General features: G+C 38.4%; 1 protein-coding gene across 4 annotated transcripts in view; it reads left to right on the forward strand.

Annotated features, from left to right (window-relative positions):
* The window catches only part of CDH8 (cadherin 8), a 214640-nt gene extending 201241 nt beyond the window's left edge, over positions 1 to 13399 (forward strand). For 2 of the 4 annotated variants that reach the window (XM_019535904.1, XM_019535903.1), the window contains exons 11-12: positions 9932 to 10183; positions 11304 to 13399. In XM_019535904.1, the coding sequence (XP_019391449.1) occupies positions 9932 to 10183; positions 11304 to 11797 (746 nt within the window). In that variant the 3' untranslated portion in view covers positions 11798 to 13399. The remainder of the gene's footprint in view (positions 1 to 9931; positions 10184 to 11303) is intronic. The other 2 variants (XM_019535906.1, XM_019535905.1) reach the window with 2 other exon arrangements.
* The last annotated feature ends 1700 nt before the right edge of the window (positions 13400 to 15099 follow it).

The following is a 15099-nucleotide window of genomic DNA, read 5'->3' on the forward strand; positions in this document are numbered from 1 at the left end:
GTGCTCTTTCCTGCCAAGGCAGGGGGTCGGACTAGATGATCTACCTAGGTCCCTTCCGACTCTAGCTACTATGAAACTATGAAACTATATAACTCTGTTAATATACATTTACTGGGTGTTGTTTTGGGTCTGTGCCTTTGAAAAATCTGGCCTTAACCTTGAAGATTTAATGTCTGAGATATTAACACATTAGTATCATTGTTCAATGAAGTCAAGAGGATCGGTCACCATAAATAATAGTATTAAACATTGCAGGAGGCATGTGAATTAATAGCTATTTAAAGAGATGAAATGTTCTCAGCATCTCTCTGATAGGATTTCCCTCTCCCCCCCCACTTTTTTTTTTTTACCTAGAGATGTATATTTGGCTGCCAGATTTATGTTACATACTTTTGAATTAACTCAGTAGAGTTTGCCTTGTGGCAGTTCCCACCCAAACTCTATTATTGACAGCTTTACCACTCCTTTTTTTAAAGCTTTCTGTGAGGACATATGTAGAATGAAAGAGGAAATACATAAAGTTACCTTCCATTTTCATATATACAATGAACAGAATATTTTAATAAGAGCATTCTTACTGCTTTGCCAGTTCTCCCAAAGGACTCTTTCCATTATGGAGAAACTACTTTTTTTTTTTGCTTCTTTTTTTTTGTAGGACTCAGAAGTGTGTACAAAAAGCCCCTTAAGATAATAGCTTTCATTTCAAAACATGTACAACACACTCCAGCTCCAATAAACATAAAGAAATACACATCTCTGCAGTGCTGCGGTTTCCAGCTGTAAAGTTTCCAATTAAAACTCTTTCTTTCTTCATGTAAGTAACATATCCAGCATGAAGAACAATTTCAAGCACACAGTCTTTAATGCCATTAATGATTTGATCTTCCTGAGAGCATTATAAAAAAGAGAGAAAGAGGGAGACAGTAAAAGAGCTAGGCAGGTGTAAGGTTACACAGCAGGAAAATCCAGTGATCTCAAAATATTAAAGAAAGTGTTGGGGAATTAAAGAAACAAGATGACGTGAGCACAAAAAGTGACACTTGAATGTAAACTGGCTGCTGGTGTTTCATTCTTGAGGACATTTAAAAATCATAAATACCATTTTCAGTGAGCATCTTACAACCTCTATAAGTGACTCCCATTCATCTCTGTTTTACACCTCGAGAAATGTAGATTGAGCTCAGTACCATGAAGACTGACCTCGCTCCCAGTATTCTTTCTTTATACATGTAAGGCAAACATTTCAGGGCCCGCATATTCCTCAGTAAAATCAATCATAAACGTGGCCTTTTATTTTGAATCTTGTATCAGTTTTGCAGTATTGCATTGTGATCATAGCACTTTCCACTTGCCTTTTCAACCTTTTATCCAGGGTTTCTCAAAGGCAAGGTAGGAATCCAGGGGAGTTGGGAGCTAACAAGAAACATCTGGCGCTGTGCAAGTCAGGTTCTTCGTTGTGCTTATTCAAACCATTTTGGTCTACAAATCACACTGGACATCTTGCAAGTTCATGCTCCATTGTCACTTTTTGATTCCAGCTGTGCTGGAAATATTTCCATAGCAGCCTATTTCATGGTAGTTTGGCAAATCTGCTTGTAGACAAAACTAGTAAGAATGGAGGCAGCTGCAAAACTAATTTAAAAAATATGTTCACTGAACTGTTTTTGAATCAGGCTTTGGACATGCTGTGAGTTATGGTTGGTTCTTATTTTATCATAGCAGGAGCCGAAGCTGCTAGCATGAATAAGATTGTACAATAATTTCTATTCTTCTCTCATGATTTTTGTCTTTTTTAATTGTTGAAATTTCTGCATTTTTTGGCTGGTAAGTTGCAGGCTGGGGCTCCATTTAATGTTCTGAGATTTTCAAAACCTCTAGAAAAGTACCAGAAAAGTGGTGGATGTGGTTTTCTTGTTGTTGTTTTTGGGGGTTGGGGTTTTTGCCATTTTGTGTTGCGTCCACTTAATAAGGTTCTGCCATGACTTCCTTCTTTCCTCTGATATAGTGATATGTTCTTCTCCTGGAGCAATAGTTTCTTCAGGAAATGGGTTTGCTTTGCGCAGCCTGTTGTATTTTGTGTATGTAACAGTGTTGGTTTCAGTGTTAGGCCTGATGCATAGCTCCTTCTGCAGCATCTTGCGTTGGTCTTTTTTAGATGGTCTAGCATTTTACAAACTGCTTATAGTTTTCTGGTATTGGTTAAAAAAGTGTTGTTAGGTGAGTAATAGCATCCAACCTCAAAAAAAAAAGTTAAGGCCCCCATGAAGACAATCAAATCAATGTGATTTAGTTGGATGTCAGAGTTAGTGGCACCATTCAAGCTGTTTGAGCAGAATGAAACTTTCACTGAATTGTGTTACAACCCAGTCAGTCGGTGTGCTGTAATGTAGTGCCCCAGTCACCCCTTTTTGTGTATCCATTTAAGTACCTTGCATTGGAATTATAACACTGAAACTAATACTATACTCTTAATTTCAGGTGTTGTTAAAAGCAATGGTGAAAATGACAAATTATGCTCAAAGTTACACTCTCATAACCATTGGAAACTGTGACGTTTCCCTGGATTTATATTGGTACAAAAAAATACAGCAGAATTTGGCTTTGAATGAAGGCTATATCTTAACTACTACATTGTCTGAACCATCAGAAGCTAGATGAACAACTTACACTCTCATCGTCTACCACCAGACTAAGAAACATCTCCTTTCCCAACTTTTCTGTCTGGTACATTGCCAGAGAATTGCTTGCATCTGGTGAAACTCTGGCAGAATGGGCTCCTTCCATTTCCCCTAGCTCATAGCAAGGGTTTATGTTGTCATTGTGGGTTAAATGTGGTTATCACGACCACTGTGGATGTGAGAGGGCTCTCTGAACAATGTATCTGAATTTCACATACCCCATCAGCCTGGATTATAGGCACAGTTGAAGCCTAAATTTTGAATTTCTTTCCTGGTGCAAGCTTAATTTAGAGCCTTGTTAGTACAGAAAGCAATTTTTGTGTATGCAAGTTCCTTTGTTTTGCTAGAAGTAGCATGAATAAATAACTAACATGAACAGCGCTATAATGAAGGATCAGCGGGTTAATTAGAGAGATGAGTGGAGGGTGATAGTCCTCCATCTTGCTGAGCACCTGCTGCCAAGTTAATTCATGCAGCAGCATCGGTGTTTGCTCCTGGAGGAGCTGCCTGCTGCTTTCTCAGCTAAAAGTGCTATAAAGGAAGTGTCCACAGAGAGTGGAAAGCAAATCAGATGAATTGAATTTATTACTAATCTGTTGGTGTCATTTTCAAGTTTTAGAAACTAAATAGAAAAGCAAGCTGGGGGTTTAGGCAAGGCGCTTAGAGGCCTAATTTCCAGCAGCACCTGGTGACATTTTCTTTTCAGATGGGGCAAAAAATAAATAAATAAAAAAGGAACAACAGTCCCTGCAGCAAAACTGAGCAGTTTGCATCCATTAGCAAAATGATTCCCTTGATTCATGCTCTGTTTTTGTTGTGGTGATGAGAGTTAAGATTGTCACACATTTCCCAGGCAGCTGGAGTAAGCCCCACCCTTGTTTTCCCTCCATCATGCCACCCACAAGGTGAGAGCTCCTTTTCTTTTAGCTTATTAGTATTCTTCAATACCTGTGTTCTCTTCCTTCTTGTTATCTGACTCTTACGTTGCATTTATATCACAGCCTAGCCGTATCGGGCTTGTATTGTACTAAGCATCCTAGAATGATAGAAGAATAGGCCTAGAAGTAACCTCCAGAGGTCATTTTGTTCAGGCCCTTCCTAAAGGCAGGAGCATGCCTGTCTAAACGTCCTAGACAAATGTTTATGTAACCTCCCCTTAAAAACAGACTCCACAATCTCCTTGGGTAATCTGTTCCAGTATTTCCCCACTTTCAGAGGTAGGAAGTTCTTCCTGATCTCCATCCTAAATGTCTGCAGAAACCTAAAGGACTGCAGATCCAGCCTAAATGTCCCTTGTTGTAATTTAAGCCATCACTTCTTTTCCTGTCCTTTGTGAACAGAGGGACCAGTTAATCATCATCTTCTTTGTAACAACCCTTTTTGCATTTAAAATCGGTTATCAAATCTACCTTCAGTCTTCTCTTCTCCAAACAAAACAGTCCTTTCCTCTCATGTCATGTTTTCTAGCACTGTGATCATTTTTGTCACTCTATTCTTTCCAGCATGTTTATGTCTTCCTTGAAGTGCGGTACCCAAAACTGACACAGTACTCCAGGTGAAGCCTCACCAGCGCCGAACAGAGTGGAAGAATACGTTCCCAAGGCTTACATACAATCCTCCTGTTAATATGTTGCAATGTTCTAGTAGCTTTTTTTTTTTTAATTATTCATGTTGCACTTCCTCCATACTAAATATGTGGAAAGTTGAGTGGTGTTAAAGTGTTCTGTAGGCCTTTGCACGTTAAGATTACTGCCATTTCTTGTCTGCACAGCTCTGACTTGCCACAAGAGGGCTGGTAGGCAAGGGTGTTGCTAAGAGCTCACCTGGGCTCTATTCCTGCTCTGGGTAGGGTGGGGGAGCTGAGAGCAGTGCATCTTGGGCTGCTGGAGGACTGTAAATTACTCATTTTACCTTCATTGATCAGGCTGAAATTAACCTAACGTGAGCTAGGTAGCACAGCCCAGAATTAACCCTTGCGTGAAGTGGAATAACTTTGAGATGCTCAGAGGGCAAGCTTTATTGTGGGGATACTTGTTTTACATGCCCTTCGTGTGGTACGTGGAGGGGAGGGGGTCCTAATGTGTAACGTCACTCTAGAGTATTGGCTTACATTTAGTTAATAGTCCCACGTCATTTCCATAGTACTGCAGCCTAGCCAGTCACAAAAGCTTCCTCTTCCAATTGTAAAAAGAAAACTATGTTAATAAAATCATTGTGGTTTGTATTTTCTGAAGTTATGTATATATTTCTACTTAGATTTTATTTCTGCATTTGATTGTTGCATCCTGAGCATAGTACTTTGCATTTATCCTTATTGAAGTTACTCAACTGCAACTCCTTTATCATGGCCATTCTAAATCCTAATCTCTTCCTCCAAAGCATCTGCTATTCCACGCTGCTTCGTGACATCAGCAGTCATACATATAGCTGCATACTGAATAACATTCCCTGTCTCACAGAGCTTGGTTACACCTGTCTTTTCTCTTCCAGGTTACCAAATGTTGATCGTTATCAACTGTGAGCAGTATCTTATTAACTTTGCATATGCTCTCATTTGTTGAGGCACGTGGTAACCGTGCCAGTCTATCTTTGCTCTCCTCTGTCTTATTTCCCCCAGTCCCTTTTTTCCATCTGCTTTATTCAGTTCAACCACCCTCATGCTTTGCTTTTACACAGTCCGTATATCCCAACAATGTCCACCTCCTGCCTTCTACATCTTTATCCATTTCTTTTTCTGTTCTGGTGCCTCTTTCTGCTCCTCTCTGCAGACTTTATTCTCCTCCCGCCCATGTTGTGCTACCTACAGCTATGTACATCTTGAAACAAGAGGAGTCCCTACAGGCTTCGGTGTTAAAAGGCTTTTTTGTGTCCACCAAGTGCGTCCATCAAGTAGGGTGGGATGGCAGATGCTTTGGTGGACAGTATTAGGATTTAGAATAGCTTTGATAAATGTGTTTCAGCTGATTTATTTCAATAAGGACAAGTGCAAAGTAGCACACTTAAGATGGAACAATCAAATGCAGAAATACATTTAAGTAGAAATATATATGTAACTTCAGAAAAGACAAACCACGACATAATGAACTGGAAGAAGAAGCTTGATGAAAGGCTAAGGGACATCACTGTGCAGAAGCATGCCCTTACGGAGGCATTAGGCAGACAGCAGCAGCAGCTCTAATCTATTGCTCTGTGCCAGAAGCTACAGCCATCAAGGCACTGTATGTCTGGACTCAGTCTGGCCTTTGGACTCTGTCTCAATCGTCTAAAGGACGGATGGTAGGTCTAGGCAAACCTCCAGTCTTTCATACTCTTGCCTAGATGTACACACTGAAGGTCTTGGTGTGCTGGTCACATAGACCTCTTGCATGTACACCATGATCCAAAGGATCGACAGTTGCCAAGTGAGTTACTGGATTATCTCTTTATGGAAATTTTGAATACGGTCCCCTAGGGGCTGTAGCTTCTACATTCATGTTTTTGTTTGAAGTAGGTTATAGGGAAAGTGCAAAGCAAGAGCAACAGCCATTAATGAAGCTTGCTGTGGGTATTGGGCAGAGTAAAGAGACCTTTTTTTGGCCTTTTTTGTTCATGATTCATCTGTGCCTGCACAGTCTACACAATCTTCTCAATAGATCAGGGGTGGGCAAAATGTGGCCCGCAGGCTGGATGTGGCCTGCCAGGCCATTCTATCTGAACCATGGGGTCCCTAAAAAATTTAGAAAATTAATATTTATCTGCTCTAGCTGCCTGTCATGCAGCTATCGATGGCTTGCCAAAACTCAGTATGTGGCTCGCCCCCCAAAATAATTGCTGGCCCCTGCATTAGATAAAAGAGAACAGCCACAAGTGCTGTGTCAGAAATGGAAAGAAACAGAACCCACTTGCAAAAACAGCAATTTCTTTTCATCCACAAACAGCCTGCGGATGGGAAAGTGGAGGCCAGGGCTGAGGTGCATGGGGCTGGGAAGGCTTATTGCACAACAAGGAGGGCAGTGCTAGGATAAGTGTGGAAGGGGCACTTACAGTGACATCTGTGAGGGTGGAACACTGCAATGCAAGAAGTCATTGTATGTTTCCAACATATGGATCCATTATCACGAGGACAGTAAAGGAGCTCAGAAAGTACCATGGCTGGAGTCCCACGTTTCTACTAATTTTTTACTAGTGTTTTTTAATCATAAAGAATGACAGAATGAAAAAGAAAAAGTAAGAGGAAAGCAGTGAATAAGACAAAACAGTATGAATCCCTGAGGTTGCACTGAGAACCTTGAAGGGTTCCTTTGACTTCAGTCAGTAGGGGCTTTACCCAAGAGTTTTTTATTGTAGGATAAGAGCATTTTTTTTTTCTTTGGGGGCCTGAAAGACAGGGACAGTGATTGCAGCTTCTCAGATAATTTTGAAATGGCAGTCATTTAAAAACAACAGGAATATATTGAAAAATCTGACTAAAAGTACCTACATGAAAAAAAGTCTTGGTGAATGCACCCTATGGTACAGGGCAAGATTATTTCTGGCAAAAATTTAAGTAGAAATATACACATAACTTGAGAAAAGCCAAAGCAACATATAATTTTATCACGGCACTTTATTTTTTAAAGTTGGAAGAGGAAACTTTCTGATGAGCAAATCAACAAGAGAGTGTATAAGATGACCCTGAGGAAGGGCACTAGATACCTGAAAATTTGTCCAGCAGCTCTCCCAGCTATACAGCTGGTCCAATAAAAGAGATCACAAAAAACTTTTGCCTATTATTCACATCCTAGACCATGACAGCTGCAGCAACACTCAAACCCTACTACAAATAATTCCCCATTACACTATGACTGTAAGATATTTTGGGTTGTCTATGCCTATGTATATTTTGTAGCTACCTTACCCAGTTACATTTATCTGTTGCTCTATTTGATGGATGTATATAATACATAAGCATATGTAATGAAGAAAACCAGAACAAAGTACTGTTGTTAAAAGTTTTCAGAAATTAACTCATCACTTTATTGGTTTTTGATTCCTTTTCTCCCTGTCCACTGTGTCTTTATGCCTGCTTGTTTCGTGTTTTATAGATTGAATTCTCTTTGGGGTGCGCTTTCTTGAATGCTTAAACCAGACGTGATTGTTACCCCTATAATGATGACTGCAATGGGGGCAATAAGCAGTCAATCCAAAAAGAATAGTTTTACGATATTTCTAAAGTGCAGCAGGGACTTGACTGACAGCAGGATCATAGGAACATATATACACCCCTCAAATATCTCCTGAGCTGCGCTGAATGATTTTTGAGTTTCCTTTCAGGATTTGAGATTTAATTCTGTCTATCATTTGAACGTGCCCCATCTTTTCAGAGTTTTTTTTTTTCTCTCCATGTGAATCACATGACCCTCCCTCTTCAATTTCATTTCTTTCATAAAAAGGCATTTAGTAATTGTGTCAGTTTCATTTCATAACACAGAATACCAGGAGACCGATTTTTCTTGGTATTTGAAGAACATTTACTTTGGAAATGCAGGAGAAAAGAGACTAATGAAAAGAGCTACAATCTACCTCTCAGACCCAAATGTGATGCACAAGTCTAGCTTTCCATTGTCCATCACTTTTATTAGGTTTCTCAGGAAGATATATAAACACCCCTATGCTGGAGGCCTAAGAAATCTGAGGAAATCATTTTATTAATCTGTCATATTATTTTTATGAAAAAACATACAAAGCAGGGTAATATCAACAAACTCTACTGGGACATAACTCATAACAATGAATTCATTTTTCTCCTCTGAATAAAATAGTTTAAAATAAGAAAAATAATTAAGTCTTACATAAATCAAAGTGTCTTGCATATTTTAAATGATTTCACACCATAGCTGGAACTTGAACATTGTGGCATATTCAGAATCATATCTAAAAGGAATAGGCTGTTCAGTGTCTGGAATCTATGGTTACCTAATAGCAATAGAAAATCCCATATGTTTTGTGAGGATTCAATCATTTTCTCTGAGAAACTGAATCATTTTTGATGTACAGCTACAAAGAGTACCATTAAATAGAATCAGCATTCACCACATTCTAGTTTTTACAGCATTGTCTATACTTAAAATATAATATATGCAACAGTAAATGTAAGTACTGCAGGAGTTCTATCTTGATCATTTTTATGGGGTTCATTTGCTGAAATCTGAGAGAAAGTAAGTTTTGACTGTGAGAAAGGGAAGAGACAGCAGCAAGTCTGATTCTAGTTCAGAGGTTGTCCCAGGATTAGCTTCCCATTGAGCTACTCTGGTTAAGACAGGCCAGTATTTATATCCAACATGGAAATGATGTGGTTAGCATCACGTTTGATGGCCTATGTCCCGTCAGCCCCAGTGACCATACATGATCCCTTAACGGTTTGGCCTTTGTAGCCATTTCATTGTTATGTAGCTCAGAAAGGAAGAAATAGCCTACTGTTAGTCAGAACTGATCTCTGATAAGTAGTCTGTAGGAAGTCTGTCGAAGCAATCAACCAGAACTAAGTTTGAAGTAGAGCATTCAGAGTGTTTTTGTGGTAAATCCATCCTTTCCTTCTCTCGGCTTTTCCACGCACACTCTTTTTGTAGCTACTTCCGTGAGTTCTTTTGCAAAACATGAGATGTGCTGTCAGTGACCAAAATCATGTGCTGGTATAAGTAACTTTATATATGAAATTCCATTGAAGTTAACGGGCTTACTCATATGTGTAAAATTAAGCATGTGCACACGACTGCAAAACTTAGAGCAACTATGTTCCGAGATCACTTTTGTCCTGCTGTTTTCATAAGAAACGAGGTCTGACTTCTTCCGATGTAATAAGCATGAATAAATGTTCATTACTTCTGAATCGAGGCCCGCAGCTTCCAACTCGCTCTTCTGTTTGTTTTCTTCTGCTCACCAACTGCTACATTAACCAAAAAAAATTGCTTCTTTTATTGCAGGTACAATACTGTGTCGTATTTATAATCTAGGGAACATTTTGTTTTAATTGTTGGGTGTACTTTATTAAATAAGACAATAACAGGTGGGACTGTTTTAAATAGAACTTTCCCATCCACTGTCTTCATTAACTTAGTTCTTAAGGCCGTGTGTGAGAAGTTTGGTGCCTGGTTATATACTCGGTGGAGGGGCTGGGTTAGGGGTATGACAAAGGATGTAAGTTTTTACGGAGGGGATTTATGAACTAGAAAAAAAGTTTTGTTTTCAGCAGCTCTTTTGAAATGATGCAACTATTTAAATTTTCATTTTTCCAGATAATACTCTCAGCATTTTGGCAAAGCATAGCGGATTCAGCCGTCAGAAGCAAGAAGTATATCTTTTACCAATCATTATAAGTGATAGTGGAAATCCTCCCATGAGCAGCACCAGCACCCTCACCATTCGGGTCTGTGGTTGCAGCAGTGATGGTGTTGTCCAGTCCTGTAATGTTGAAGCTTATGTACTTCCAATTGGACTCAGTATGGGAGCCTTAATTGCCATATTAGCATGCATCATTTTGCTGCTAGGTACGTATTCATTTTATGGTCTGCTGTTCAAAATTTTTCTGGTTCATAAATGAATAGAAATAAGGAAGTCAAATGGTAAAGGTAATGCTATGTGGAAAAGATATTAATATATACATTGTATATAAAATCATGCCCAATGACCCCAGTCAGAACCAGAGCTCTGTGGTGCTAGGCGCAGAACAAAAAGCAATATAAAGCAAAGTCCCTACCCTCCCCCAAGAGCCTAACATAGCAACTGCATAATAAAAAGGTTGGATTATGAAACCAAATTCACTAAATCCCATCAGGCTTTAGGGGTTCTGAGCAGTAAGGGGAACTGAGAAATGTACTGTGGATGCTGGAAAATGGATTATTTGTTATATGTTCTTTCTTCTGAGACTTGCATGAGTTTATTCCGGATTGCAGTGGCTTAAGGGATATTGCAGTTTTACAAGATAAGCAGTGCTGTATATTTGAATAAAGCATATAAAATTAGTATACAACATCAGGAAAGCAAGAGAGAGAACAGTGAATGAAGAATCCCACTTCTCTTGTCTTACAGCTCTGCTTTGTAATACCTCAATAAACTGAACATTTCGCAATACTCTGCAAAAACAACAAAGAGTAACCAATTTACACTCCTTGGTGCACCTCCCCATAATTCTGAAATTGATGTGATCTAGGACTTTTGCCTCTCTCTTTTCTTAGAGTTTTAGTCTCCTACTGCATGAGGCTGTAGCAGCAGGCAGCAAAAGATAACCATTTCTGCCTATGGCTAAGGTCAAGGCTGTATTTCCTAAGTTCTGTGCAAGTTTGGATGCCTCTGGTTTTGGGTACCTAACTACAGACTTCAGCTTAGAAATGGGTTCACAATTATGCACATTCATTTTGAAAATTAGGGCCAACACTTTCTAAATGTGGGGACATTAATAGAAGAAGGGCATGCTCCTTGCTTTAGCTTGTGATCACATTTTTATGACTGAAGCAGAGTGTAGTTGCACTCCTAGGTTTTTCTGGTCTTCTCATGGCTTCATTACTCATGTAGGAAAAAAATCTCCATCGCTCTACAAAAGTGTTTGGCTTGAAGTTGCTTTGATTAGCTGCTTTCTTAGTTAATCAACTTACGATGCTTTCTTTGCAGTCATTGTGGTGCTGTTTGTAACATTAAGACGACATAAAAATGAGCCTCTAATTATCAAAGATGATGAAGATGTGAGGGAAAACATAATCCGTTATGATGATGAAGGAGGTGGCGAAGAGGATACAGAAGCATTTGACATTGCAACTTTGCAAAATCCAGATGGAATTAATGGATTTTTGCCCCGTAAGGATATTAAGCCTGATCTTCAATTTATGCCCAGGCAGGGGCTTGCACCTGTTCCTAATGGTGTTGATGTTGATGAATTTATTAATGTAAGGCTTCACGAAGCTGATAATGATCCCACAGCTCCACCATATGACTCTATCCAGATTTATGGCTATGAAGGCAGAGGCTCAGTGGCTGGTTCCCTTAGCTCCTTGGAGTCCTCTGCATCAGACTCAGACCAGAATTTTGACTACCTCAGTGAATGGGGTCCCCGCTTTAAAAGACTTGGAGAACTTTACTCAGTTGGAGAAAGTGACAAAGAAACTTGACAGTGGATTACAAACTTTTTCACTCTTGACTTAACGATCATGTAATATTCTAGAGCCACAGCTGTTAGTTACAACTAATGTGGCTTTTTGTTTTAGAGGCAAGTTTAGCGCCAGTCATCTATAAAATCAACTACATTGTAATGTTGAACCAAAAAAAAAAAAAAAAGTATATGTTAGGAGGTATAAGTCTTGTGGAGTGTAAAGTAAAGTATGTGGAGTGTCTAGAAGTCTTTGGATATTTGATATTCACTTGACCACTCTGAAGATGGAGATTTGGATCTTTGATAATCTTCAGTGAAATGAAAGGAATAAAAAGGAAAAGGTGCTTTTCTAGATAATGGACCTGCGGGGATTTTGCTGTTGAACAGTATCTCCTGCCAGTATGTGTAAAACTAATGGTTTGTTTTGCATTGCCAACAAAGATCCCACCACAAAAATGTTAAAAGCAATAGTTGGTCTTCTTAGCAATGCTGAATAGTAATAGCATTGTAATTCCCTGCTGGTTTCTACTGTCAGCGACCATACATTGTACATACAGTAATTGCTGGCCACATAACCACAGACTGAATATCATCTTTAAATATTGTGTCAAGCCTTAAAATATTCACATGTTCTTAATCCATTCCAGTGCTGCGGTAATAAATCCTACTAATGTGCAGAGATTCAAGGATTGGGAAACAAAGCCCACCTTAAAAAAAGGATTGTTTTCTAGAAGAAGGATCGCTCCTGTTCTCCGCTTCATCTTCTAAAAAGAAAAAAGGAAAAGAAAAAGAAAACTGTGAAAGGGGATGGACTGACTTATAGGAAATGGTTGCTGATTTTATTGCTAAAGATTGAATTTATTTGTTTAATCCTTGAAATAAATATTTTATTGATGTCCATTACTGCTTTTATTTATTAAGGTTGATAATCTATAGAGTAAGATTATAAAGAAAACTAAATTATATCCATTAATAAATCTTTAGAGTTTTTTTCTATATATAATGAATGTTTAATAAATGTATGTTTTGAAAAGAAAATTACAATTTGTTGCAGGTTAAAGCCGTAACCTATCCATTTGCAGTAGTTGAGTTTTAAGTGAATGCTGGCAGGAATAAAACTTTCCCAGAGAAAACTTTTGACAGTTTTATATTTTCTTCATAAATCTAGTACCTGGTGTTTTTAATACAAGCACAAACAGCTGGAAGTAAACTGGTTCATGTGAATATTTAAACTATAGACTTTTAGAAATTCACACATTACACAGTACAGTAAAAACATGCTTATAGTTCTCCACTGTATTAGAGCAGGAACCAGTGTGTACATAATTTTACTGCTTACGTTATTAGCATTTCTTTTATATACTATTCATGGTGATGCACCAGGGCTCTTGCACACAGAGAAAGAACAGCACTAGAAGCTGCAAGCATATTCAATTTGTAATGCAAACTTGCCATTTAGAAGTAGCAATTGTATAATAAAACTAAGTATTACATGCAAATCATTTTAATTTTCTACTTTGTTTTGATGCTATATTATTGTTTGTTTATTTACTCCATGTATTGTATTCAGAGAAACTCCTGTATTGTTTCCTACTTTGTGAAATATATTTTTATAAATACCTTTCTTGTTACCACTGTTTCTTTCAGTTTTACCTGCACCCCATTGAGAGGAATAGCTGTGAAAATCTGAAAGGCTCTTTATAAACTGCTGACAGCTGCAGGTTCTGCAAAGTTATATATTAATCAATTAACTGGCTTGCTATTGGTTGGTACATACCCAGTTTAACAGTAGTGGATGCGGTCCAAACACCAAAGGAGAGGTTTTGGAGGCAATTTTTAACAGTGCATGGAGAATTAGACATGCAGTTGCTTGTAACCACAAGAGAACTTATAGATATGCCTAATTCTCTGTGTGTCATGCTGCAAATTAACCTCTCAACCTTTTTAAAAGATTTCTAATAAATAAAAATGATTGTCTCAGGCTTTTCCATTAAGTTTATTTTAAAACAAAAAAGAGCTAAACGCATCACCCTCAACTTTGTCTGCCTTTCAAAATGGAAATATTGACATTAGCTTTAGCTATGCTACAGCTGGCTTTAATAACTGCAGTCTGCAGATAACTAATATGCTCACACTGCTTCTACATCCATTGTAAAGGTTTAAATGAAATTAATGAAGTCTCCAGTTTATTTAAATTAGGCTGCATTCACAAGTTCCATCTCTGAATAACTTTTCACAGCCTGCTCAGTAATAATATAAGCTAAACAGTGAAGTCATCTAAAGATAGAAAAGCTGCATTCACCAGGGTTTCAAATGAAACTGAACACATTTTGTAACAGATTTCAATAACCGTCAGATGTGTTCTTGTGAAGGCTCTATTAATCACTTTCCCAAAGTGAAAGGGCATTCTGCATTGTAATGGGAAACAGTACAGTGGCAGAAGAGCGAAGGCCTGATTGCCAACAGATTGAACCAAGCTCTAGTCTAGACCACACTCTGCGGAGCAAGGCAGGGTGCTGTAAGATATGGATCAGATTATTGTTTACAGCCGCATACAGATTTAAGGCAAGGATCTCCTGACTATGAGTTATATTATTCACCACACAGCTTTGCAAGGCTCCTTTGTAGGAAAAAGCACGATTGTATAACCTTCTGATTGCCTTTTTGATTGAAAGTTCCATCTGAGACCACGACAGTGCATCCAGTAATAAGATTTAAAAAAAAAAAAATCCATCATGGGCACTGTAGGAAAGGCAAAGCATGACAGAAATCTCATCGTTGTCAGTCAAAAAGATAAGGTAACCACTACAGGTAGGTACAGCTTTAAACTGTGCATTCATATAGCCTTTCAGCACTAATATCCACAGTGGGAAGAGAAAAAAAGCAATGAAACTGTTGGGTCTACTCATGATAGCATGCATTTTTCTGTTTATACCTGACTGTATCTGTAGCAAAAAGAAGTTCGCACACATCGATTTGGAATAATTTGAATGGATAATTTATAGAACCATGGAGTTTGGGTTTTTTTTTTTTTTTTGTGGTTTAGGATCTTATATGTTAATCAGTCCATTTTCAATATTTGCTCCTTATGCAGAGATGAAACTGGTTCAGTGTGAAATTGTTTTGGGTAACAACGGTATTGTATGATGTATGCGCGATGCTGATAGTTATAATCCTTGGGATTAAAATTGTTGCATCCATCCCACAATATGCAGCTAGATTTAGACATTTTATCCAAATGTTCTTTCTAATCACAGGAAGTAGTAATTGTCCTTCTTTACAAGGTTTATTTGGCCATGGCTCAATTTAAGCAAAAAAGTA

Source organism: Crocodylus porosus, unplaced genomic scaffold (assembly GCF_001723895.1).
Source record: "Crocodylus porosus isolate Cpor-Errol unplaced genomic scaffold, CroPor_comp1, whole genome shotgun sequence".
In the NCBI taxonomy this organism is placed as follows: domain Eukaryota; kingdom Metazoa; phylum Chordata; order Crocodylia; family Crocodylidae; genus Crocodylus; species Crocodylus porosus.